Source organism: Chaetura pelagica, unplaced genomic scaffold (genome assembly GCF_000747805.2).
Source record: "Chaetura pelagica isolate M959 unplaced genomic scaffold, ChaPel_1.0 scaffold171, whole genome shotgun sequence".
Classification (NCBI taxonomy): Eukaryota; Metazoa; Chordata; class Aves; order Apodiformes; family Apodidae; genus Chaetura; species Chaetura pelagica.
This window is the reverse complement of record NW_009952066.1, coordinates 994808-1021674: the sequence shown is the minus strand read 5'-3', so window position 1 is coordinate 1021674 and position 26867 is coordinate 994808. Positions and strand designations below refer to the sequence as shown.

Below are 26867 nucleotides of genomic sequence, written 5' to 3'. Positions count from 1 at the left end.
CAATTGAAATAATAATTTTGGCACTACGCTATACAGTGGTTACATCTGTGTGCTGACACTCATTAAATACTGCACCAGGAACACTGCTGTGCTTTGAAGTTTGGAATGAATCACACGCTCAACAGGTAGATCACTCGAAATGTATCAGTGCTCCTGTGGGGTTGCATGAAAGCTGAAACACACACCAGTTTATGAATTATTTCAATGTACCTCACATTCTATGAACCTGTCACACCAGAATATGTGATGTCAGCATTTAGAGATGGCCGCAAGTGTTGCATTAAAATCTGAATGACACGTAGTAGTAACGAGATACAAGAAAACCAAAACAAAACCTCTGCCTTTCAGACACAAGGAGATATTCTGTTAAAGAAAATAATTTAAAAAACTAATAATGGCATTTGATTTGATACAAAAGCCAGAACTACTACCGTATTAACATCTAAGTATGAATCTTTACAAATTAATCTCACAATGGTGTTATGTAAAAGGTTGCAAACTGTACAATGTTTTGTCAATGCAATGCCTCTACAATTTATACAGTCTTTTACACATATTAAACATGTTGTTAAATAGCCAATAGATACCAGTCTCTGAACACAGCCGCAGGCAAAAAACACACAGAGCTTCCACAATCTTTGAACAAGATATGCTTGCTCAAACAGTGACAATCTTTATGAGAATATGCCATTACAAACAGTCAGCCATTCAGAGCCTTTTCACACCGTGCACACATTTCATTCTGGGAATTCAACCATCACTTGATAGTCTATAATTTCATACCTGTGAGCTCTAATTATGTAGAAAAACCCACAGTCTTTCACCCTTAAAAATATGCAGATAACCACAGATTTTTATTCCACACATGGTCAAGGTACCTATGAAGACCTGGCCAGGCTGCCAGAGCTTTCACTCCCCACATTTTGTCCTGCCATCATCTATACTGCACAGAGAAGATCAGCTATTTACATTTTGACAAGGAAGATACCAAAAAGGCCATCCTGCCCTGAGGTGGACTGAATGATACAGAGCCCGTGGTCACCCAATGGGCATTCATATCCAAGTAGTGAAAAATAAACTCTGAGAAAGAGAGGTTCCTGGTACTGGATGCTGACAAGGTAAGAAGTTGCATCAGCAGAATTGGAGGGCTTTACTGAGGATATTCCTGTTTGCAGCACTCTGGTTCTGCTTATCTTTGATGTGGGAAAGAGCTGGGAAGAAGGATCAGAAAAAGAGGGTAAGAAATGTGCAGTTTAAGTCACTGTGTGGCAGAAAGCAGAAACAAGACTGATGTGTAATGCAGGCCAATAACAAGGGTCTTGCAAGAAACTCAGGATCAGGCTCCACAAGTGGAGCTAGAAGGAGACTGTGGGGCTACCACAGCTGCTTCCTGGGGAGGTGAAATTGATTAGGTTTTGATTAGGCATCAGGATTTCCAACACAAAGTATTCTACATGATAAATTTGAGTTTCCTTTATTTTGCAGAACGGTTCCTACATTCTCATCTTTCCGGGAGAAGCCTGAAAAGAAAGAAGAAAGAATTCAAAGCAAGAATTCAAAACAAAATTACTGACTCGTGCTATTACCACAGAACAAAATAAAAACACAAATTAAAACTTCTCTTGGAATACTGTCACAAAACATCACAATACAATAGAGATCAGAATCTTGTAGTGTAACAAAGAGAAACTCCAGGAATGGGTTCACTCTTTGGGGACATGCCTGTGTGAAGTGACCCGATGGCAAAGCCATACTGTGGAAGAGGAAACAGTTTGGTAGCAGTCATTTCCCATCATGAGCTGTAGATGATATACTGGACTGGGTGGAAGGCTAAAGTCCTCAGAGGCATCAGAAGTACAAAGCAGCAAGTGCCTTGACCTTAGCGGAACTGCCAGACATTTAAAAGGCAGCCAACTGGCAGAAAATGGAGAAAAGGAACATCAATATTCAAGAAAACAGAAGTGTGAGTATCTTAGCAAACACTAGCATAATACAGGGACACACAATAAGATGGACAAGATTCAGTTGAAATAAATCCCATCTTGAAAAGACCATTGGAGATGCAAGGGACTCAATTCTCCCTGTGGAGTAGGGATTCCTCCCTACTCCATGCTAGACTGGAGAGCTAGAGTAGGTTTCATAAGGCTGCTGTTTCTGTCAGTTTGTGTCAAAGAATCTTACCTATCTATGCATAATAGCATGGTGAAACCAAGAGGTCAGTAAGCACTAGTAGCTGGTCATCCGTGAACTGCTGTTTATGCTCCTGCCAGTTGTCATGATGGGTTCTCCGGAAATTCGACAGTGTTTTTTTCACAGTCATCTGCACAACAGACAATCAGTATTGATCTGTATCAGTTATGGATTTGAGCCTCAGATGTCGAATACAACAACAACAAAAAAAACAACAAACTGCTGAGTAGGGCAAAGGCTTTAAGCAGGTATAATGGTTAAGAGAGTTCTGGAGAATTCAGCCTGGTTCTCCAGTATTGTAATTTTTACACTTGTGGTTACAGCTGTTTGACTACTGTCATGACTACAACATTCTTATAAAAAGGATTATTTGACCTACAATTTTGAGTTTGAAAAAAATAATAGATTCTTATAGAGTATAACTGAATTTTTTTTTTCTCCTATTCCTTTTCCTCAGATATTTCAAACCAATAGTTTGGATCTCAAAACATGAGAAATAGATGATGAATCATGTAAGGTGCATATAAGACAAATCAGAAGAAAACTATCTTCTGTTACTAAAATAATTAAGATCATTGTTAAGTTAACACAAGTCCAATCAGTTCAGTTTCTTGATTCAGTGAAGCACACCACAGCAAAGTTGGTTAAATCTAAGGTATTCTTCAGCCATAAGCTCACTACACTGGTTAACACAGCAAAAGGCAACACTGAATAGACAGGTAAAAAAAGGTATTCAAAGTAACAAGTTAAAAACTTGTTTCTGGGGCTGCTTATAAAACTTAATTTTCAAAATCTCAGGGTGATTTTTTGGTTCACTACAATGTCAATTCTAACAAATTATTTTTAGGCATGCACAGAAGTGACATTTTTAATTAAAAAAGACTTTTTCCTCATTATAGATACGGTTCTTGCTGCCTTCAGTTTATGCTTGAAATTTGAAAGCAATAACAAAACTACCATAAAAAACCCCATGTAACAGCAGCCCCTGGCTTAAAGCATATTTGAAACCATTTCATAAAAAGCAGAAGAAATCAAGTTTCTTAACAGCTTCCTAATTTTCTTCCAGGAGAAGGGAACTAGGAAGGAGTCAAGCGTATTTTTAGATCTGTTATATGAAATAGAAAAATAAATATTTTTACCTCAATAGGCTGAGGATCATTAAGATGGGCACTGAGATCCATCAGGAGCTGTGGCATCCAGGTGGGTACATCATATGGACTTGACAAAATACACGCACTAAGTCCCAGGACACCTGCATGGCGCTTCACCAAGTCTGCAATGGTAGGACATGATTTAATATGGCAAGGTGCAGTCATCTTGTCACTCCTCAGTGACACAGCCAAACTTAGAACTGCTTATCAGTGAAAAGAAGGCTATTTTTAAATGATGGGAATGACCGAGGACAGCCTATATATTAAACAGAGGTGATCTAATTAGAATAGTATACTGACACTAATACTGAGTGAGTTTTGACCTTGACTTAAAAAACAAACAAAATGACAGCAAAGGCATCTCTAGCTTCTACAGAGAACCTGGTGGTTCTACAGACCATACAGTCAAATAAATTCATATAAGTGTGAGGACCTCCAAATTGCTTCTGCTTCCTTGCACAAAATTGTATGTTCATTCTCTGATCCTGTATTTAATTTCTAAAGGAAGGATGTGTAAAAAAATTAATTTGCAACTGCTGTATACTTTTATAAACATTTCAGAAGTTTCCTTCTCTCAAAGAATCTCTGTCTCTACATCTCCACTGTTCCCTATGAATGTTTTCTCAAATACAGGGAATATTTGACAATTTTGAAAGCCAGCCCCACCTGGCCAAATCAACGTGACCGGGGTGCACTACATGTGTGGTCAGAAGCCAAAGCTCCTAAGTAAGATTAAAGGGTCGCTGTGTTCTGGTTTTGGTTGTATGTGTGTGTTGGGTTGTTTTTTTTTAAATTTACAAACACCCCCCAGCCTCAACAAATGAAAGGTAAGTTAGGTAAGGAGTGGAATGGCAGCTAAGGAAGTTTGTTTACTGAGGAAATAGCTCTCTCACATCATCTGCATCCTTAACTGAGCTGTGCACATGGGAAATGGAGAGATCTCTCTAGTATTATTTCCAGAAAAGTAGTAAGTTAGTTTAATATAGGAATACATAATAAACATTATTTTGTTTTTTGGTAGTAGTGTATTCTTATTAATCATTTATGCTGTAAATCAAATTCTCAAAGCACTTATAACAAGAATTAGGAACTGCACTGCATACACAGAAACTGACAATGAGGTACATAAGGACAAGTGGTATGCCTTTATGGTTTATGAATGCTTAGCAAGGAAATACATTTATGTTTTTCTGGGCATATGTTAATTTTTAAATCCTGCTTAACCACAGGACAAATCCTACTCCATCTGGAACACTTGCAGAATAAGCATTTTAGTGTAGTACCAAATATTTCTTTCTTGATACAGACAAGCATGGGTTTAGACTCTGAAGTAGTTTTCTTACCCCCGGAAGGAATTGTATCCCCCACCGATCCCAGGTCTCGCTTGCGTTTTTTGGGTAACCTCATCTTGCACAGCTGTTCAAAGTGGGTCTGCATGGGACCATCCATCGTGAGGAAATTGCACTGTAGCAGCCCACTTAGTGTAGTGGCAGCCATTTCTCTCACCTGTGAGCAGGAACAGTACACACCACAGTCACTAAGCACATGTGCACAGCAAGAAACAGGTATTTATGCTGTTACTTTCCTTTCAAGCACACCCAGCTAGGCCAAGATACCAAACTCTGCCTAAGAAAAGTCTTTAAAACATTATCCTGTTATCTCAAACTACTACTGGTTTACCTTATGGCTCTTTACAAATTGATAAACATAGTTCTATTATACTATAGAACTACCTTCACATAACCTGTCATAAAGTGACCTACTACTTGAGCAAATCCTGTAATTTAAGCCCATTATCAAGACATACCTAAAAATTTTATTAACAGACTTTGAATAAAAACAAGATGCACCATCCCACATAATCAGCCTGCTTAAAAAAATTCCTGTAGTAACATCAGTTTTATCAAGCAAAAAAATAGTGTACTTTATTCAAAAGCATCTGGTTTCCCCCCTCAAATGTACATGGAGACACAAGAATTGCCAAAGGCAGAGAGCCTTTCCAGGAGAAGGCAGAAGGTTGATTCATGAGACACCACTGAAGCTGATTCCATTCTACCCATAGCACAAGAGTTCTTTGAGAGATACAATAGATGTTGTATTAATAAGCAATGACTTCTAACTTCACTGATTTATGTTTAACAGTCAATTCTAGAACACTCCAGCATTAAATGATTTACTCTATTGTCCTGAGTACCAGTTCTTTTCACTACATGAATAAAAACAGAATTCCAGGTGGGAAAAATACTATTCTCTTCGGTAATACAGAAACCCAGAAAGAACAAGGCTAAACTAAGTTTTCATCTTATTGCCAAACCATTCAAAATACAGATCTGTCCTTTTCCACTCCTTTTAAAACAGCCAAAATAATTGCTAGTGGATTACAAGTAGAGACAATTCAATAATTTGCTTTTAAAAGCAAGTATAACCCAGCAGTATTACCAACCTATCTACTCAGATCTCCCCAAACCATAAAGTTATAGTTCTATAAGACCACATTCAATTTGGGAGTCCATCCAAAACTCACTTCCACCTGCAGTAATTTCAGGCTGATGAAAACCTCCCAACATTTACAAATTTGAAAATCAAAGCAACTTTTTGGAGCACTGACAGCAGTTGCCAGATTTTTTTTTGCTAAGTACACACTGTTACACATAACTGTAAACAGAACATTTGTCTGTCTGGAGTACAAACACCTAACAACACTCTGAATCAATACAGCAGATTATAATAAATTAAATCCTTGAACACAACGTTCTGAACCTCTACAAAGCAGTAAGTACAGCTGCAAGTGCTGCAACAATTAAACATAGTAAGTTAACAATAAATTCTTGAGACTTCACTTAATCCCATTTAAATTTCTACAACACATTATTCAAACATGATCTTTGTTACCAGCATTATAGCAGTATGAAGCAAAAGTCTGCCAGTATTGTTTATCGGCAATTTGTGAGTCTCTTAAGAACTCAGCTATTAAATGAAACATGATGTGCTAATGCAAGACTCAAAATATAACAAAGCTTGGCTATGAAGTGAGCAAGCTCCCAAGTGAACTATACTCATCTGCATCACCATTTGCTGTATTAAAACCATTTTCATTTCTAAATTAATAATCTAACTGAAAGGAACCCTTTGCTGCAAGGAGCCTTTAAAACCATGCATTATAACAGGCTAATATTCATCACAGCATCTGATACTAAGTAATTTACAGATCACCATGCTCACATGGTGACTTACAGCATATAAAAGCAGCAGAGGAGTAGCAGAGCAATATTCTTCCAGTCAGGTGTGGTCTGGAGTCGTTTTTTTTAGGTCAGAATTGACTGACCAAGGTCTAAAAAACTGTAACAATACCTAAACAATAACACTCAAGAGCACAAGCACAACCTAAGTGCAGTACTTGCAAAGGGCTGCTTACACAAAGAAAAAATATCCCCATTATTGTAATAATGAAATGTGCAATATGAAAAATGTTTATCAAGACATGAGTACTATGTATGCAAGTTGAAGTAATTTCCCTTATCGTCTACTTCAGACTAAATAGAATTATTTAGCACAAAACATGTTTTCCAAAACTCAAATTATTCCTGCAGCTCTCTCCAACTGTCCACGTGACATGAAAATTAGAACCGATATTCAGTGGTGGTTATACTGCTGCACACAGAGACATTTTTCAGGATTATACTCCTTAACTACTCTGACTTTCAGAAGGCGAATTTCCCACCATACAACTGAAGTACAGCATCCTTCAATCCTAGAGACTATGCATCCAACTTTTAGCACTGAAATTTGTGTTTGATGGAAGACTAATGACGCCCTCAACTTGGTATTGTAGTCACATTGCTATTTGACTTTCAGTGTGGTCACTGACATTGTCATTTGGCAAAGGTTTGTTGCAATTGTTTTATGAAAAAAATATGAAATCACCAGGAAGTTTGAGAATTCTAGCAATATTAGAAATGTAAACTGTATATTAAAGCAAATAACAAGTAAGATCATTTGGTCTGGCACCTTTGCATAAACAAAAGAAAAAAACGAAACTATCCTTAAATCCAAAACCCAAAATGTCAATTCCACAGGGTAAAGATACAAAATACTAGTTAAGGCTAGGGATTTTACTGAAAGCACAGTCATCTTAAAAATCCAGCATTTAAAAAAAACAACATAGAAAGTACTCTGCAAGAGACTGCATCTTACCAATTATTACCAAGAAAGAACAAGATTACTTTTCAAAGAAAAGTAAAAGCTTCCATGGCAACAACATGATTGTAAGTGGTTAGGAACATAGATAAGCTTTTGTGATTTGCATCTCTGCAGTGCAGAAGAATAATCCTGTACATTTAAAATAACAACATAAATTGTATTAAAGTGCATAAAACGTGCTTTTCAAAATGACACGCGATTGTGAGGTGTTCTGACTGGAGTGGGAAACAATTTATCTTAGATTGCCAGCTTTTGCTTTCCAGCTCACAACAGCAGATAGTAACATGAAAGACATGAGAGCTCATCTGAAGACTGAATGGATGAGTAATTACATCATCATCATTATTATGATTCCCATCTGGATGCAACCTGGTCTAGTGGGAGGTGTCACTGCCCATGCAGGGGGGTTGGAACTAGATGATCTTTAAAGGTCCCTTCCAACCCAAACCAGTCTGATTCTATGAAATCAGCACAGCGGAGAGAGTCTAAATACTGTTCTTTTAAGTATTACATGCACTTACAAGCTTGCATCAAACCTTTTAAGCCAGATATTTTAATTTCTAGATGCAAACTATTTCCAATCTGCTGTTCACAAAAGCAAGCTTCACATCTCAGGTATCACTACAGTTTCAAATGTAGCTTCAGGAAGACCTAAACCAAGATCTTTGTTTTGGCAGAAGGGTACCACATGTCAGAATCTTCGCTTTCTTCTAGGAAGAATAAAAAGCACCTAAACAGCCAAAACAAGGATTTCAATGATATATGCCAACAGCACAAAAAAAACAGTGAAAATGATGGCACAAGGCAAATAAAACAGTCAGGAGGTTAACACTAAAGATTCTTCATGGTGGTTGGACATGATCAAATGTACTTCAATTCACATCATTTAACACAAGCCTTCAGTTCTGTAGTGATACAGAATAAAATACTCCCCTGGTTTTTCCCTAGCTTGTGGGAGCCTGGCAAACAACAATGATTCACATCTGACACCTCTATTATTTTTTCTTCCCCTTGAGAACAGCCTTATGATCCTGACAGCACTTCTCAGAGCATACTGTCCATTCACACATGGATCTTCAGCAACATGCATGTACCACAGCCAAGATTTTGGATTGTACCTCCTTCCATTTGCACACATACTGAAGTATCACTAGCTCAAGAGACATACAAACACTTGTCACAATGACAAGTAAGCTTATGAAATAGTAGCTTTTTGAACCAGGTGACACCATCAGTAACAGCATCTGCTGGGCAAATTCTGTTCTATGATGTATGCACCTTTCACAAAATTAAGGAAAATCTAACTATAGCTAAAGGAATACTTTCTTAGGGAGCTGGATGGATTAAAAAAAAAGTATTTTTGTCATTAATAAGCAGATAGGATTAAATGGGAAACAGATCTTTAGAGTAATAAATAGTGGTTTTATACAGTTTTCATAGAGGAAGGCATTTTACCTTGTTGGAAGTCGAATTTTCTGCCAACATCCATACTAATAATTATTGTGAATTTATAATATCCCTGTTTCAGCCAAGAATGAAATAAAGCAATGTTCCATTTTACTCAAAAAGTATGAAAAAGTGGTACTTCAAATAAAATCACTAATCAAGTATTCTGTAAACAGCTGTTTTCCTGGAATGGAATATGAGAAGAAAAAATGGTATACGAAATAAATACCATAAAGCTAGCTGTATTTTCAAAATAGGAAGAATGCTAACCTAGAAATACTTGCTGTATTAATTTTCAAGTGGTTGCTTTTTTATGAAACTTGACAAGGGTAAGAAACCAGTTATGTGAAACAAAGCATTTCAGAGAAGATATTACTTGCCTCAAGCTGTTCATCTTCCAGGAGTTTTATAACCAGCCATCTAATGTCATTGACTGCTTCTTCATTGTTGAGAAAGATGAAGAGATTGTAGAACACCATGGTCTGGAGGTAGGTTAATACGGTATACCTAGCATGCCAAGAATTGCTTCTTGCTGTCTACAAGTGAAAATAAATGAGAATGGAAGAAGGTGAAGGAAAGAAGCTACCTGATGTAAAGCTAACAATATTTAAGACAAAGGTTTTGTGTGCAGTTGCAAATAAATTCCCTTATTCAGATATTTTTGTTTCATACACTCTTCAGTTTCTGAAGCACACAATTATTATTTAAAGAATAATTAATTACAGGCTTAAATTCCAAAGCATACTGTTATTTAACAGATACCTAATTATATATCAGGTACCTAATACTGTGAAAGACAAAAGAAGCAAGTTTCTCCCTTTGATCAGTTTCAGACATCAGTCAGATATAAAAAAAAGGGAATTCTGTTCTGCTTGAGTATATATATTCTATACAGTGGATTTGGAAAGAAAATTTTTTTCAAGTTCCTTTACTTTCATCTCTACTTGCTTATCCAAGTCCAAATGATGGAAAGCATCATACAGGGGTGCAGCCTGGCTTACAATGCTGCAGCTACAGTTTTAGCTGTATGTACAGATTACACCAACATTTTGCAATAGGCAATTTTACAACTCTAGATCAGTCTTGAATGACTAAAGGAAAAAACCCCACACATTTCTTGCATGACAAACTACATACAGAAAGAATAATTTAATTCAAGAGTGCATTTTCAGTCCTGTTGTTTTTCAGAAAGCCATAGCAGTTGATAAATACACCATAAAACTATTAAAAAGGCAGAGATTAAAGGGCAGTTCTTTATATGACAATTCACTTTGAAACTGGATTTTGAACTGTTATCGCGTGAGAAGACATGTTTGGCTTAAAGTGATCTACTAGTGAACTAAAATTGAATTTATTACAATACTGTTCAATTTCTGATCCAGATACAAGTTGTTTAAATGTTTGGAATTAGGAAGCAAAACAAAATACATGTAGTGTTTTGAAGAATATTTGAAAGCATTTCTAATATACTCTTTCCTTCCACCTCAAAGAAAAATCTGTCCTTGATTCTCTTAAAATCACAGCTATTGTATAATCTTTAAAAAAAAAAACCCAAACATGCACAGAGTGCATCAGTTAACATGAAGCTTTAAGCTGTTTAGACCATACTCACTTGTTTTAGCACCTGAAGTACCAAAGGCACTTGCTGAGGATACAGCAAACCCTGAGACATTAGCGACAGACACATCTTAGCATCTCTTTTGAGCTCATCATAGCTATTGTCATTTTCTACTGGTGCAATCTATAGAACAAAGGGGAAAAAAAAACAAAACAGGCTAGCGTTACTAAATAAGCATTGCTAGCAGCAAAATCCTGAAAATTCTGAAACTTCCCAGTTCTGTCTCGTGGAAGGAAAGTTATCTAGAAAAACAGAATCAATATAATGCTGAGAGATAAAGCTAACTAAGAAAATCAATAAATAGAATGTTAAAAGATTCTCAGCAATAAGCTGTGTAAGTTAATAAAATTGTGAGGTTCTTGTTCCTTGCACCATATATTACTTATCTAAACAGTATGGCTAGTCTGAAGCTCTTAAGGAGGATTAAATGGGTGTCATTAAGACTGGTTCCCCATTTCGATTTGTTTCGTATCAAATCCAATTAATCTATTATTTTAGATGTAAGTCGAAAGCTGAGAGAGAAAGCTTGATCAGGAATTCAAGATCTCTTTCACATAAGTGAACACCTTTATTTTGTAGTCACATACATTATTGTTGGATGATTGACTGATGTTTATATCAAGACAGACATATGGCTTTGGAGCATGCAAATACATATTATATCAGATATGTAGCACTGAATGACCCAACTTCATAAAAGAATACAAAGATTAGAGGTTCCAGGAAAAATAAAAGGAGTACCACCATTTAGAAAGACTTGTATAATCATGTAATGAAAAAAACACAACTAAAGATCATTATCAGACCAGAAACAGCACACACTCATTCATGAATTAAAACGCTTTTTTCAACCCCAAGAATAAGGTTCCCCCCCCAAATTACACATCTACAGGGCATTCACCTACAAGCCTTTATTGCCAGGAAATCACTTAACAGGTTAGATTACCAGCTGTAAAGAGACATAAGCATAGAAAAACCCCAAACATTTAGGCCTCCTTGGTATGCATGTTTTTATTACCACTATTTGTTTTCTCTTTTTATTTCAAAAGTCCCTTATAATTTTGATTTATACACAGATGCCCTTTTCACTCAAACATGACAAAGCAGCAATTAAAGCATATACCTTGAAAAATAAGGGTAACAGCTGGAGTTGCTCCGTGACAGCTGTAGAGAAGGACCGTCCTGCACTTGCCATCAACCACTTCAGAACTGTTTTTATAAAGAGAAATGCTCTCTGATTAAGAACATAAAAACATAGTCCCCAAACAAATTATAGACCAAATTTATTCCAAGAATCATCTGGGAGATTTTGACACATTAGAATGAACATAAACTGGTAGTTTGACCCTATAAAGGTGACTTATAAACCTCAACCCTGAAACCGAAGATACCTTGCTGCCACACAGCTCTGAGAGGTGAAATTGTGTTGCAACTGCATGATTTGCAGAACCTAAGTCATCATCTAAAATACCTCCCCCTCCCCATTTCTTAAACTCATTAAGTAACTCACTAGTTTTCAAGAGTTTAATGCCCTGAGTTCGCTCATCTTGTTCACCAACTCCATTCTCTTCCATAACGTGATTCTGAATTTCTTCATCTGCTTCCATGAGGGGTTTAAGATATTCAAGTATCCGGGTGGTAAATTCATGGACACGAGGAGATTTTGTTGAAACAGTATTTGGCAAGGAAACATCTATCATGAATATGTAGGTCAAAACACTATAAAAGCAAACAAAAAAGGCAAGAACATACAGTTAGCATGGCTGGTGTCCAGAGAACATAGCCAAAAGTAAATCTGGGATAATTCTGTTGAACATTGAAGTTTAATATGTATATAGAATTCCCACTTATCTTCACTTCAAAATTATTTCAAAGCAACTATTTTTCAAACATCCTCTTTATAAATATTTGAATCAAGCAGGGTTAGACAACCACTAAGCTTATAACCACACACCCTCCCCCCCCCTCCTTTTCCTCCAAACAGATTTCCAACTAGTTTTTAAGTCACTAAAATGCTCTCAAAGGACTCCCTGTATATTATGGTTTATTAGGGCTTAGACACAGTAAATTTGGGCTGTGGCATTCTAGTTTTGGTTTTGTTGTTGTTTGTGAGGGAGGGGAAGTTGTTGGGGTTAAGAGTTTTAGAGATATACATAAACGGCCATATACCATAAAAGACTAAAGTAGATAAGTCAACTGAAATTTCTGAAGCACGTCTGTTAATAATAATTTATCTAATTTCTATTATTACCAGCATTAATACATAGAGATAAGTAGTCACCACTTCAATGTAATCATGTAGATACTCAATTACCCAATAAAACAGAAAAAACCCTAAAGAACTGCAGAAGAGACCACTGACCTTCCTATTCTCTCTCGTACATTTTTGTAAACCTGCGTGAGTTTAGGTTCCAAGTACTTCAGCAGTCTGTGCAGCAGCTCTGGTACTCTCCACTCCTGCTGTGCAAGGCCACCTTGCAGCACATACAGTCGACTATGAATGAAAACAGATTATCTTTTTAGTCACAGAAAAATGCTCCTCCCTTCCCCAGTCCCCTTCAAACCTTGTTTTGGAATGCTGTGTGTGTGTCAATGCATAAAAGTGTCTTTGTGTAAATTGCATACAAAGATGAGTAAAAATTACAGAATAATACGAGAATACTGTTGCTGTGCCAACTCCTTCACAATCAGCTAACTTGATTTAGTTACATTGAAAAAAAATAAAGAAAACTGCCATTGTGTGGGGAAAGCTAACTGAAAAGGTGTGCTTTTGTTCCCTGCCAACTGGCACAATATGCTCTGAACACATTGTATCCTTGCTTTATTTCCATCTTTATTCAGCCACAACAAAACAGTTAAACTTTACCATGCATCTACAAAGGATCCTCCTTCACCACTCAATGGAGATTCCAACAGCAATTCAAATAACCAGTGCAGTTTCCTAGGATCTCTGCTCTCCTGAAAATAAATGGGTATCAGAGATATAAGCAAATTTGAGATTTGTAATGTATAAACTAAGCAAATTGACAGATTTTTCTTTGCATCCTTTAGCATTATTCTGTTAAATGTGTGCAAAGTTAAACATCTTTTCATCATGAGCTTCAATAGGAGGAAACGCCGATGAAATTACATGCATTTTTAGTTATTTGGTAAATACAATTATCAGAATTAGAAGACATTTTTGCTTTGTTTTTGACAAAGATGAATAATCATGTCTGAATTTTGCTAATTAATTGCCAGGGTTCTGGCTGACAAACCATGCTCAATTTTACTAAGTGATTTCAAAGAATTACTTATCCAAGATATTCGTGGCCTATTATTTAACCTGCTGCTCAGACACCACAACCCCCAGTCCAACACAGTATATAGAAGCCCTACGGCACATTAGATGTTAAGCTGAGACTCAATTTTCACAGCATAATGCTAAGCTGCACACTTTTGAAGCAAGAATCAATGCGTAATTTATGTTGAAAAGTCCCACAAAAAACTGACCTTATATATAGCAAGCATACATATCAACATTACCCACTAACCTTATACTTAGGTTAAAACTAAGGTTTTATTTCCTTTCTAAAATGTTCTATTTGTCTGAAGGGCACAAGAGAATAAAATCTCAAAAAACTGTTAATATTTTAAAAGTATGTTATTTTTATGCTGCGTATAAAGTTCTCAGTTTTAGCTGATAAAATATACCCAAACACCTCTGCTCATAAAGCTCTTATTTACTTATCATCTGTGGAACTTGGCCATCTGGATATAGCTTTACAAGACTAAAACTGGGATACTTACACAGGACGTTGCTATGCACGTGCCCCAATCATTATATGTTTCCACTGTGATGTTGGATAAAGCTGTTCGGAGCAATGGACAGAGAATCTTCCAAAGTTTTTCCACCTGGTCAGCAAAAAGGCAAAAGACAAGATTTGTCTATGGACAAAAAGGCCATCTGAGCTCTGAACCCAAATCCTCCCATCTTTTCAAATAGAAAAATAATACTGATTCTGGAAACAGCTACCTTACAATATTTATAAATTTAAAAAAATACTATCTGAGGTAAAATTTCAGGAATCATTTTCATTTTGTTTACAAGGTGTTTAGAAATGTTGTCGACTATGTATGCATCACTTTCATGGTGGTTTAAGTAAAATTCCATCAGAGACTGCATACACTTTGCTTTTATTAGGACAGCAGTCTTGTACACGCCAAGGACTTCCCCTACACCCTTTTTAAAAATGTCTTAAAAAATATTTTTTAGAAACTGATACTCCCAGAATTCTTTTTTCATCACAGAAATTCATTTAATCTAGACAGCTAGGTCTAAACTAAATAAAGATGTCATAGTCCAAGGTGGACATTAAGTACTTATTCCAACCAGAAATTACAAACCATGTCAGTTTTGTTATCTCCTTACCAGCAAACTGTTCTTACGTTTTACTCCTGAAGCATTTTACTACCACCTAGGATTACACAGGCAGCCAGCCAAGCTATGAATTGTACTCAAAGTTTGGCAATGAAGCACTATGTGTTCCAACATTTTCCAGTCCTGGTCACACATTAAAAGCCTTCAGCTTGATTTATTTGTTTAATAATTTAAACTTATTCCTTAACTTCCATGAATGACTCAAAAATACTACTTTAGCACCTTTTCAAATGTCCAGTGTTTAGACCCTCTTATTAAGCCTGCTATAATTTCAGCTACACATCTCTGGGTGCTTTCATGGGAGTCTGCCACAAGTCGTTCTAAATGGGGCTGAAGAACTGGCAAGAAGGCATCATCAAAGTTTCTGAAAAGGCCCTGTAAAACAAAATGTGGGAGTGTCTTCAGTAATTGTCTAAACCATTGTCTTTGTAAGAACATAAACTCATGAAGCCCTTGAGATTTGGTTATGCAGAAAGTGAAATTACTTTGCTTTTGTAACAGAATTATATGCAAGTGTCCTACATACTTTCTTATTACTCTAAGTATGTTTACCTAAGCAGTTAATCAGAAGAGATGAGTAATAGAATTAATCAAAGAAGCATACCTTTAAAAATCAATATATTACAACAGTGGGGTATATGCCAAGTAGTGTGTGGCTTTTCCACACTTTGATAATTATCTACAAAATGGAAGTAACTTAGGTATTGAATTCCAGTTACCTTGAAGAGACAAAATCTGCGAGGATTAAATTTGTCTTTTCCTTTTCTGTCTTCCAAAGACAAAAATTTAATTAACTGCTCAACAAACTTGGGATCAGAAAAGTGATCATATATAATTTGTTCTGCCTGTAACAAACAAAAAAAGATCAGGTTTGAGGTGCTTGATTGTCACAGTGATATCCCAATCTTTCCAGGTCCCGTTTTTAATTTTCATTCTGTTTTTGGCAAAAATCATGCCTCAGTTATCCATTTCCTCCCTCATTTTACAGGAAATACTGGTTAATGTTTTGCAAGACTCCTTATTTTTACTTTCATTAATGACTTCGGATTGTCTTTCCTTTCACTAGCACAACCCCTACGAAGTAGTCATTCCCACTGTCATTACCTTGTTCTGAACTCTGATAATGACTTGAAACAGAACAAAAGTGCTCATTAATGCAATTATTCCATGATAACTGACAGAGAAGCTGTTTAAAAACATTATTATATCCACACAGCTATGAAACTGCATAATTGAGTTCAACCTCCATCTTGTCTTGCCATCAAGCAAAGCAACCTGTTTCCACACATTCTGTGGGAGCACTCTCCAAATGGCAAGCAGTACTTAAGTTAAAAGAGAGAAGGGGATTTGATCTCAACAGTATCTCCACAGTAATCTGTGGACAATATTAAAAGAAGGAATGAGAAGTAGTATTTAAAAAACCCCAAAAAACTGAAACACACTGAAACCCTTACCTCTGTCAGCTCATCTCTCCTTCGCCCAAGCTTTGGTTGATGCTCAACTGGGGCATAAACTGTCATCGTTCTGTATAATTAAAAAATTTAAATATGGTAGCAAGTTTCAAAGTAAAATAAAGCTTATGAATTTCTGTATTCTCTATGTTAAACAGGATTTATCATCAACTCTGAGCGCAGAACTTACAACAAAAAATTTAAATCTATTATAAAGGTTTTGCTGCAGCAAGCAATCCAGAATTATTAGTGATAGTATACTCTCTATATTTCCAAACTATACAATTTTCAAACATGCATACTTCATTTTTAAACCAGCAGTTAAATAGCCATATGAAATATGTGCCTATAGTACTCACACAACCCAAAGATAAATAGGTACAAAATAAATTGTTAAAAAAACAACAAAAAGGCCCCCACAAAAAAAAACCCAGAAATTGTAAAACAAGCAAGGCCCACACAGGTGAAATAAATTGTTGAGGTTTTTTTTTCAATTAAAAAAATTAAACCAAACAAACATTACTCAGTTTCCCACAGGGCTTTTTCCACTGACTCTCGCAATTCTATCTTCATGCTTAATGATACTCACTGAGGCCAGGTATAATATCCCCAGTGTGTTTTCTCCACAAAACAACAGGACTCCCAAGCTTCCTTAGTCTTTGGTAAACTCTGACTGTCATAGTGCAGCCACTGGTTATCTGGTCTGTCACCAGCTTGAATGCTGGAAGGCTTCGGGTTTCCACCTGGTTAAAGAGGAAGTGATCAAGTTTGTTCATTAACAGTCCCAGCAAATGTTATGACTTCTAATAAAAGATTTTACAGAGCTTTTATGTCTCTCTCACCCTGATTAAATCTCTACAGAGATTTGCCTTAGGAGGTTAAATGTAACACAAACAATAATAGAAGAGATCCCTTTAATAATTTACATAATGTGCCATTTGAAATTATTTTAAAAAAAGGAGATGTGTAAATTATACTCACAAGTCTAAGTCTTTCTGAAATGAGAATGACCGTATCTCTGAGTTTTTAATTCAAGTAAGTAATATACTTAACATACTGCAAGTATAGCATTGTTTAAAAAAAAAAGATAAAACAAACTGAGAAATTACTGATTATATTACCTATTTTTTTTGCTCAGGACATAAATTACCAGAGAGACATTAGAAACCAGAGAGAAATGAAAATCTTGTGATTTTATGTTTATTTGAACCAGATGAACATGCTTTAAGAAATGTAAGGATGAGTGTTTTAAAGACATTTCTTATATTAAATAAAACCTACTTATTTCATAAGGGCAGATGGGTACTTTCTTGTGTGTTCTCTTAAGCTGCTTAAGAATACCAGCCACAGCTGAGATGGCCACCTAAAGAAAGAAATGGGAATTAATGTATCTATTCCATACAATTACCTCCAGAAGGATGTGTGCAGTCATCTCATCAGCCAGCTACCCAGCACCCTGAAGAGCCAGTGAGCATTACAAGTGAACTTTGTCACCCCAGTGGCTGATACTTCCCCTCAAGAAGTAATCTCACCCATTTCAGGAGATACAGGACATGAATTTAATGTGACATTTATGCTCAGAAAAACCTCCTCGCTAAGCATTTTTAGGAATTTAAAAAAAAACAGAGGTGGCCATTATTTTCAAGCCTTAGTGAGGCAAGAAGCAGAAAGGTACAAACAGCACATAGTAATAAGCTGTAGATGGAAAAAAAGACATCTGCAAAAGAAATTTTGCAAAAGAATTTAGAAGCACACAAGAATAGGTATGTTCCTCATTTTCACACTTCACAGACTTTATACCATATGCCATGGCTACAGCACTACCAAGACCATCATCTTCTTGGATTAGGAACTTTTGTACACACGCATGGCTGGAAGGGTGAGGAGGGATATACACCTCAGTTTTTCACAGAATCACAGCAAAACACCACAAACATCTGATCTAAACCCCAATGAACTTCAGAACAGAGATTTAACTATGTTGGTTTTACCTTACGAACTACAATTGCGTCGTGGTTGAGACACTCCACAAAAAATTTTATGGCACGGACAGGCAGTATCCTATCATCCCTCAGGAGCAGAGACAGAAAACCAATGCTGATGTGCTCAAACTTCCAGGGACTAAAATGAGAGAAAAATATTTGAAACAGACAATAAGTAGCATAGTTGAACGCACTGCTTATGCATGGAAATGATTATACATATTATGTAAATATGCTTGGCCTAACATAAGTAATGTTCTATGCCACTGCTGTAGTCAACGAGTTAAGTGTCAATTAGGGAAACTTCCAGTGCTCTGGAAACACAGAAGTGCAATCAATCATACTCAGTTAATTATGCCTTCTTGATCTTGGCATTTCAAGGTAAAATACAGACCTGTAGGGATAGTCTTTTTAAGTTTTTATACACAAATATTATTCTATCAATTAAAATCTATTTGGATGTCAGTATTATGCAGACAGAACCACACCCTTTTTCCCCAGAATATAAACATATTTTTAAAAACAACAGGTCAAACTAATTAACGATAAAGCTTAACTCCAAGATTTTATGATGTTTTGTATAAACTAATCAACCCCCCAATGAAAATGAATTCAAGATTCATTCACTTCCTCAGCTAGGAGACAGTAATGCAAGACTCCCCTATATTGGCCTTTATCTTCCTGTTTGGGCAAGCTGAATCCATATGCAAAGGCACAAGGACCTCCAGAAAGTTAATTTCTGCTAATACCTTTGCAAAAGCTATCCAACAAGCTAGCCACAATCCATTTTATGAAAGACTGCTACTGACATAGTGCTATGAGACATTTACCTCAAAGGTGAGACAATATTACTCAATTCTGGTCATACACTTCTTAATGCAATTGATATTTATTCATGTAGCCACCTCCAATCCAACCCAAAGAAACTGTCATGAAGAAAGGGAGACTTACAGATTTCTTTGTTCCACACAGTCCAGAAGCATGTTGACCAAATTTTCATAGTTTCTAAGAGAAAAAGGAATCATCAACCAGACGATACCAAGAGAACCATTTAAAAATAGAATAAAAGTTGACCCACAAAAAGTGGGGGCTGGCAATACAATAAACACAGCACCAGCAGGGGAGGAAAGGGAAGACGAGGAGGAAGGGGGGAAATAGGAGTGTAGAGGAGGGAGGCTTCCAAGTCAAGAGAGAAGATATACCACAGCAATCCTTGGGCATTCTGAATCTGTCAAGCTTAAGATTTAGTTTAGGAATTCTGGATTATTATATTGAATCTACAGTCAATATTAGGAAGAACAAGCTGATATTAATGGAAGTTTAACTTACCGCAAAGCCTCGGCATTCTTTTCTTTCTGTCGCTGAATTCCTAACTGAATTTCTTCTGAAGGAAGACCTGTGAAGTTTGAACTTGGGTGTTCTGATTTTTGTAGCATAACAGCTATCTCAATGCATTTATCTGGAACCTATTGACAGAGAATGCCAAGATTTGGGATTGAGCAGTCATGTACAAATTTTTAATGTTTGTTTCTGTTTTGAAATAGGCAGAGCGCAGAATCTGCTGTCCACATAAATCAAGTTCATGAAGAAGACAGCTTTTGTGCTCACACAGAATTGCTTCTCCAAGTACATGTTTTATTCTATTTTAAATAAAGGTAAAGACAAACTTTAGTATTCATTAAGCATAAAAATTGATAATAAATATTTTTATTAATTGGCACCCATTCTTTCAAATAAGTACAATGCCATTTACCCCACCAATGAGGCAAGAGGCAGTTGTGTACTAAGTGCTGTGCAAGACAATGCTACAAATACTAACAATGTTACAAATACTGACAATGTTAATGTGATTACACTGTTGACCAACACACATCTTCACACTTGATCAGCAAGACCCATAGTAATTAACACTGAAAGGCAAGGCAACTTCCTTTCTGCAAAAGGCTTCCTTAGAGGCTAACAAAAAATTACAAATTCCAATAGAATTACAGAATCATGGAATTGTCAGAGTTGGAAGAGACCTCTAGAGATCATTTAGTTCAACTTCCCTGCTAAAGCAGGGTTGCCTAGAGCACATCACACAGCACTGCATCACATCATTACAGAAAACTCTATTACTTCAGTCCCAAAAACAAATTCTGCATTCCTCTGTAACAGAAACTGGAATGCAATCAACATCAGGACACTAACTCAAATAATATACACGAGGCTCAGGAATTTAGGTACTTAAATGCTTTCAGAATCCAAGACATTAACACCAAGCAATCTGTCACTTACTGCAAAGTCCAATCCAATTGTTTCATACTGCCGATGGATTTTTTCTGCTAGGTCATCAAAAAGTCTAACTATGGAGGGTTTTTCCAAGGACATAGCTTTGCTAAGCCCAGAAGAAACAATTGCTGGCCACGTCTGTGCAATACAGTCCCAATCATGAAGATTGGCCAAACACACTCCACTGTGATTTCCAAGAAGACAATATAAGGCACCCTATAAAAGGAAAGATGTAGTTTTAGAAAGTTAAAGAATTGTTGAGATGTGATATCTATCTACATAAGGATACACCCATGCAGAATAAAAATTATGGGAAAAAAGGTTGTATTTCACAGGGAATTGGAAGGAAGTCTTGGGGACCTTTAGGAGAGCAGTCTTTCAAGAACAACAGTGCCTGGGTAACCACATCAATAATATCATATAGGCTAAGACTGCCTGGTAGCAGTGTCAGAATCAACAAATTCAGGTATCATTTGGTAGCAAATGCCACAAGCGTAGCAAAACTGGAACCAACTGGGGAGAAAGTAACTAGGCGTGGGTTGCTTATTTGGGAGGAGACAGGGATGGAAAAAGGGAGTTGGCAGAAGATAATAATAATGAAGAAACGAGGGATGATAAAATATGCAAACAAAGTAATCACACACTGTCCGATAGTACCTATCAGGCAGCTGGAGCACAATACTAAGTCACAGCTGCTGTTCTGACCACATGACAGGAGTCCAACTTGCCCCTGTGGCCAGGGGGACTGAGGGGTGGGTGCAGGGAAAGGATGAGAGCACGATGCTTTCAAACACCTGGACAGACAGACTGCATTCTGGTGTCACTGTGTCAACACCATTTCCAGGCCTGACAGCATTGGCATTCACTCACCACTTCGTAACAAAACCCACCTGATTTAGCGTAACATTTTGGGTGATCAACCTTTTGTCCTGTTCGCACTACTTTCTGATACTGCTACAGCTGACAGAACTGCTTAGTGAGTTTTACCACCTTGGACTAGAGCTTCTCAATTTCCATTTCATAATTTAAAAACAGGCGTTAACACATTTTTTTAATACCTCAACACACAATAAAATGAGGAACGCAAACATTTATCTTGACAGATGATCTAATGCAAATAATTCATTACATTAGATGTGCATAAACTATATGCCATGGAAATATCAGTCACGCTGATAAACAAACAAACCCCGCTTCTACCATTAAAAACTCTCCTATGCAAATTACTTTCAAAATACAAACAAAACTAAGTTAGTAAGACTGTACTTTAAATTGCTTTTGAGTGACATCTTGCCGGTCTGGACGCAAAAACTCCAAAACCAAAGGGATTATATCTCTGCAACAAAAATTGTAGGTTCCCAGAGCTGTGAAGAATGCTTGCTGAGCTTTACTTCTGACCTGTGGAAAGAGAAACATTTCTAGGAATTCTTCTGAATTAAAAATATACTATAGAAAATAACATCCTTAGCCATTTCAGTTACTCATGCAGAGTTTACAAGATCCATTTGTGCACAGAAACAAAGTTATTTGTAGTAGGCGGTAAATAATGTGCTTCCCTTCCCCTTGCTCACAGTTGTTTAGAAAATCTTACTTCTTGTTTCTAGCATATACCTGCCAACAACCACAAAGTCAAAGAAAATTCTTTATGTTGCCAAAACAGTCAATGTGTTTTTACAATCACTTGAAAAGCAAACAGCTAAGGTAACAGATGCAGTTAGCTGAACTCTAAAGAGCCTGGAGACCTTGTGGATACAGCTGAGTTGATAGACACACACAGAGCTTTTACTGGGCAAAAAGTTCTGGACCCAACTGTTGGCACACTTCTTTGGGGTATTTTTAAGAACTCGGGTGCCATCATAGCTATATTTAGAAAGTAGATTGAGCATTCCAAATAGTGTAATGAATCATATAATATTTAAAACCTCAACCTGGTATATTTTTATTAAATTATTTAAAATGTAATTATTGTTTTTAGAAGTATAGAATTAAGTCCTTCAAAAAAATTAAAATCTGTAACCTAAGTTAGCACTCTCTACACCCAGTTATGTTCTTTGTTTTAGAAAGAGGGGGCTTAAAGTAGTAACTATGCCAAAATTGACAACTAATGCAAATAAGTAAAGACTTCATGTTGCCATGGAAACAAATGGAAAAGCAAAGATGCTGAAAACAAAGCGATCAACCAAAAACTACATATATTTCAGTTGAAAAGGGGTTGTTCCTTACCTGACCATATGAACTTGTCGACAAACACAAAAGATCTCTGATCATCTCCTGGTGTGAAGTTTTATATTCACAGCCTTCCATTGTTAGTGTTCTCAGCTAAATTGCATGGAAAATACAAATAAGGGGCAGATTGTTTTTACATTTTACACATGTAAGAGAATTACTAGTTCAGGATCATTGCATCTTTTGCTAAATGACAACATAACAAATCAGCCTTTCAAGTAAAGAAGTTAGTGAAGATTTAAGTGTAAGTATTACCTCATGCTGCAACATAACTCTGTCTATCAGCAAAGCTCTGATATGCTGTTTCTTTCCTTGAAGCTGTAAACAAATACATAATTGAGTTCAGAATCCAGTATTCATATTAGAAATTTGTACTGACTGAATTCCCCATGTACTCTTTTTCTTCTGGAAACAGCCTAATTTCAGGTAGAAATTCTTCCTGGCAGACAACCTAGAGTTTTATGTCCTGGTAAAGGTTTTTTTATCTGCCTACTATTCTGTAAGCAAAAGGAAGCTCTGGTCATAGAAATTTCTCGATGACTGAGGACCAGAATGGAGCATTGTGCCAAATCTCAGACTTTGGTCCAAGGATATGTGCAAACTGAGGGTTACTACAAGCCAGAAATGCCAAGCTATTTACTAGTAAGATTTCCAAATAAAGGTTCAAACGAATTGCAAAAAAATGTTTTAATAAAGGAACCAGATATTGGAATTATGAAAACTTATTAGGACAGTAATGAAAATACAAAAGAAGTCTTTCTGAACATCAGAGACTATTACCAACACCACGCCTAAGTTTTACAAAGAAAAATCACTGACCCTGTTCTCCATTGATTTTTTCACTAGATTAAAGCTTTTCCATCGTGAATCAAACTCATGCTTGTGAGACCCTTGGAACTGTAAAACATCACTAATAATCTGTAGAAAGAAAAAGATGACAAAGACTGATTATTTTGCAAAACAAATAATCTTGTCTTTGGTATTACAAGTTAGAAGTATACCTTTATTATTAGAAATAAAGACTTGGTATCATCTTCTGAATGATCAAGTATATAGCCTGCAATTGAAAGAAAAATAATTTATTATCAGACAGGAGAAGAGCTCTAAAACAAAAAATATATTTAATGTCAACATGGCTTAAAGAATTCTAAGCAAAGTAAATGAAAATTTTCTCATCTATAAAACTACACTTAATAGCACAAGACAGTACTTTTTAGATAGAGGGGTGGTTAAACTTACGCAGCAATTTCCTTGTAACCCTTGCAATTGTTTCCCGATAATTCTCTCTTGATAAATCTACCAAAAAAATTAAACATTTTCTCTTTATTATATAGCAGCATAAAAAGCAAATTTCTACATAAGTAAACCAGTGGAAAGCCAGAGAGGCTATTTAGAAATGGCAGTATGCACTGTAACAAAAATAACCCATCTTGTTATATCTAATGGCACTGCTCTGTACGGCCTTCTTTTGTTTATGAAGTCAACAGAATGGTGTTTCTAGGCACATACTGTTCGTCGTCTGCCTTGACAGTTGGCTCCATTTCTAACCACAGACTGAGGCAGATTATTTAGCATATGAAAACTAACACATTAAGTGGGGTAAAAAAAGGGTCAACAGAACACAGATTTTGTGTATCAGGTGATGAAGCCAGTAGAAGACTGCAACACATTATGGGGAACAGATATTCCCAAACTAAACAACAAAAAATGCAGAAGGAAGGACTGATGATAAAAGCAGTCTCCTTGGAAAGATTTAAACCAGATTAATCTTAATTGCTTCAAAAGTCATACATGTTATATAGCTACAAACTCACACCTTGCCAACTACTGGACCAGATTTTAGTCGCAGTCCTAATTCACCTCATCTAAAACCAAGGAATAGTCCAATACCAGTTACTGTGTGCTTCAACTCCATAGTCTTCAAAGGGTAAATAATATGATAAAGCCTGAAAAAGGCAGTTTTCTTCTAATGAAGCTGTCACAGGCTTTAGCAGCTTATGCCTTGATTCCCTCTGCCTCTCAAGTGCAATCCTCGGGTGACAGGTGTTGCTTCCCGCACCTTGGAAGCACAAGGGCCCAATCATTTGGAGGCAGGGTTTGGGCCTAAGCTCCACTGAATCTTGCTCACCATTGCTGAAGGCAAAATGGTGTGTATACACAAACTTCTGTTTTGGCAAAAAAATCCCATTTAATATAAAGAGAAGAATCAAAATTGTGCTCTCTAAAAGGATGTACTGTTTTTACAGCAGAAAGAAAAAAAAAGAATGAAAACAACACAACCTGTCTGAACAGAATTAGTATCTACTTACCGTATTCGACACCAGTGTACAGTTTTGTCTCTTCCAAAGACACCAGACTTGGGACCCTGCAGGAAAACAAACCAAGTATTACTACACATTATGGAAACCCTTCACTGTGTGAGTTTCACTGACATTTAATTCATTTTAAGAAGTTAAACTTCATGCCAGTAGCACCAAGGACATTTAGATTTACTAACAGCAAAATCTAACATTTATAAACCAACCATATTTATGGATCAGAGTGTTTTTGTCGGAGGCAAGTACACCCTAAGGACAACCTGAACTCAGGAATTTGATTTCTCATTGAACACAGCCTCACTATTTCTGTTAAACAGCCAGAGATTTGGCCTCATTGTCAAACCTAAGAAGACACTCACCAAAACAAGTGTGGCTCCTAGTCATCTTAGTCTAGAAAGGACAGATGAATTTCACCACTGAGGAAAAATCCTTTCCTGACAAGTTAAGCTGATGAAGCTTTTCTGACTTTGGTCCTTTCTTTATAAAGTAAAGAACTGTACCCATTATCTGCAGAAGTCATAGTTATTGCTCTATGAAGTTCACTACTAATAACCATACAACAAAATAAAGCCATACTCTTTCCAGGATTCGAGGCAAACTTAAAAAAATACAATTTTAATTGATAAGTGAATTCTTAAGTCTCTGTGGATTTGCTCTATATGTAACCACGCAAAAAATACAGACTCAAATACCACATGCCAATTAAAAGACATAAGAATATATTCTACATATACTTGAGCTTTTGTGTAAGTTTTCACTTAGTTGTGTTTTGTTTGTTGTTGTTTTTTTAACCACAGTCTTGTCCCCTAAACATTCAAGTAGACAAATTCAAGCTTTCAAGGACAAAACACACCAGTGTATTATATTAAACAAATAGCATCATCAAGTATTCGCTATTAAAAAAGCTTCACATAAAATTGCACTAATAGCTTTGTCTACTCCTATTACAAATGCTAAATAGCACAACAGAAAACACTAGAGAGTCTATATCTGAGCACGTGCTACCAGACACTAAAATAAACTTTCAGATTTCAGATAAACAGAAAACTTCTGTCTGTCAGCATTGGAAATAAGGGTCCTTTTTCTCCAGTAAAAGTGAACACATTAAAAGATCAGTGCTTCCATTATTGTGCCAATTAGATGAAGGAATGCCAATCACAAGAAAAAACTTGCAACCAAAAATCAAGTAAACCAACTGACTTAGCAGCCCTTCTAACAGTTACATCTGCACCTACAGACATCAAACTGAAGCGTTTTTCTTGACTTAGACATCAAGAAGTGGAATCTTCATTTACTGTTCCTCATATTTCTGGTAGCTCTAAATTATCCTGAAAACAAGCCATTCCAAAAGTTTTCCCCACTTTTTCCCCCCAAAACTCAGCACCAGCAAAAGGGCTTAAAGTACAACTTGGCCACTAATAGAATATCCAAAATATCCAACATCAACCCAATACTTTGGTCCTGAAAAATTACATATAAAGCTCTGTGTTCTCATACACTTGCTCTTTTAGAATAATACAGCATTGACTTTGCAAATGGCTAATGTGTATTTCTCCACAATCAGATCTGTTTAGCAGGGAAGATAAGATATACT

At 36.4% G+C, this 26867-nt stretch overlaps 1 protein-coding gene across 1 annotated transcript in view; it reads right to left on the bottom strand.

Moving 5' to 3' along the window:
- Positions 1 to 2185: 2185 nt before the first annotated feature.
- PSME4 (proteasome (prosome, macropain) activator subunit 4) overlaps positions 2186 to 26867 on the bottom strand; it is a 59851-nt gene continuing 35169 nt past the window's right edge. Inside the window, exons 20-45 of the mRNA XM_010004639.1 lie at positions 25265 to 25320; positions 24195 to 24251; positions 23957 to 24012; positions 23775 to 23873; positions 23211 to 23273; positions 22953 to 23048; positions 21996 to 22127; positions 20736 to 20945; positions 19788 to 19924; positions 19410 to 19463; positions 18468 to 18597; positions 17758 to 17839; positions 17066 to 17219; positions 16480 to 16549; positions 15745 to 15870; positions 15248 to 15400; positions 14395 to 14499; positions 13472 to 13563; positions 12968 to 13099; positions 12116 to 12324; positions 11729 to 11814; positions 10600 to 10728; positions 9368 to 9523; positions 4685 to 4847; positions 3330 to 3463; positions 2186 to 2320 (exon numbers count right to left, since the gene is read on the bottom strand). Coding sequence (XP_010002941.1) covers positions 2186 to 2320; positions 3330 to 3463; positions 4685 to 4847; positions 9368 to 9523; positions 10600 to 10728; positions 11729 to 11814; positions 12116 to 12324; positions 12968 to 13099; positions 13472 to 13563; positions 14395 to 14499; positions 15248 to 15400; positions 15745 to 15870; positions 16480 to 16549; positions 17066 to 17219; positions 17758 to 17839; positions 18468 to 18597; positions 19410 to 19463; positions 19788 to 19924; positions 20736 to 20945; positions 21996 to 22127; positions 22953 to 23048; positions 23211 to 23273; positions 23775 to 23873; positions 23957 to 24012; positions 24195 to 24251; positions 25265 to 25320 — 3016 coding nt within the window. The remainder of the gene's footprint in view (positions 2321 to 3329; positions 3464 to 4684; positions 4848 to 9367; positions 9524 to 10599; positions 10729 to 11728; positions 11815 to 12115; positions 12325 to 12967; positions 13100 to 13471; positions 13564 to 14394; positions 14500 to 15247; positions 15401 to 15744; positions 15871 to 16479; positions 16550 to 17065; positions 17220 to 17757; positions 17840 to 18467; positions 18598 to 19409; positions 19464 to 19787; positions 19925 to 20735; positions 20946 to 21995; positions 22128 to 22952; positions 23049 to 23210; positions 23274 to 23774; positions 23874 to 23956; positions 24013 to 24194; positions 24252 to 25264; positions 25321 to 26867) is intronic.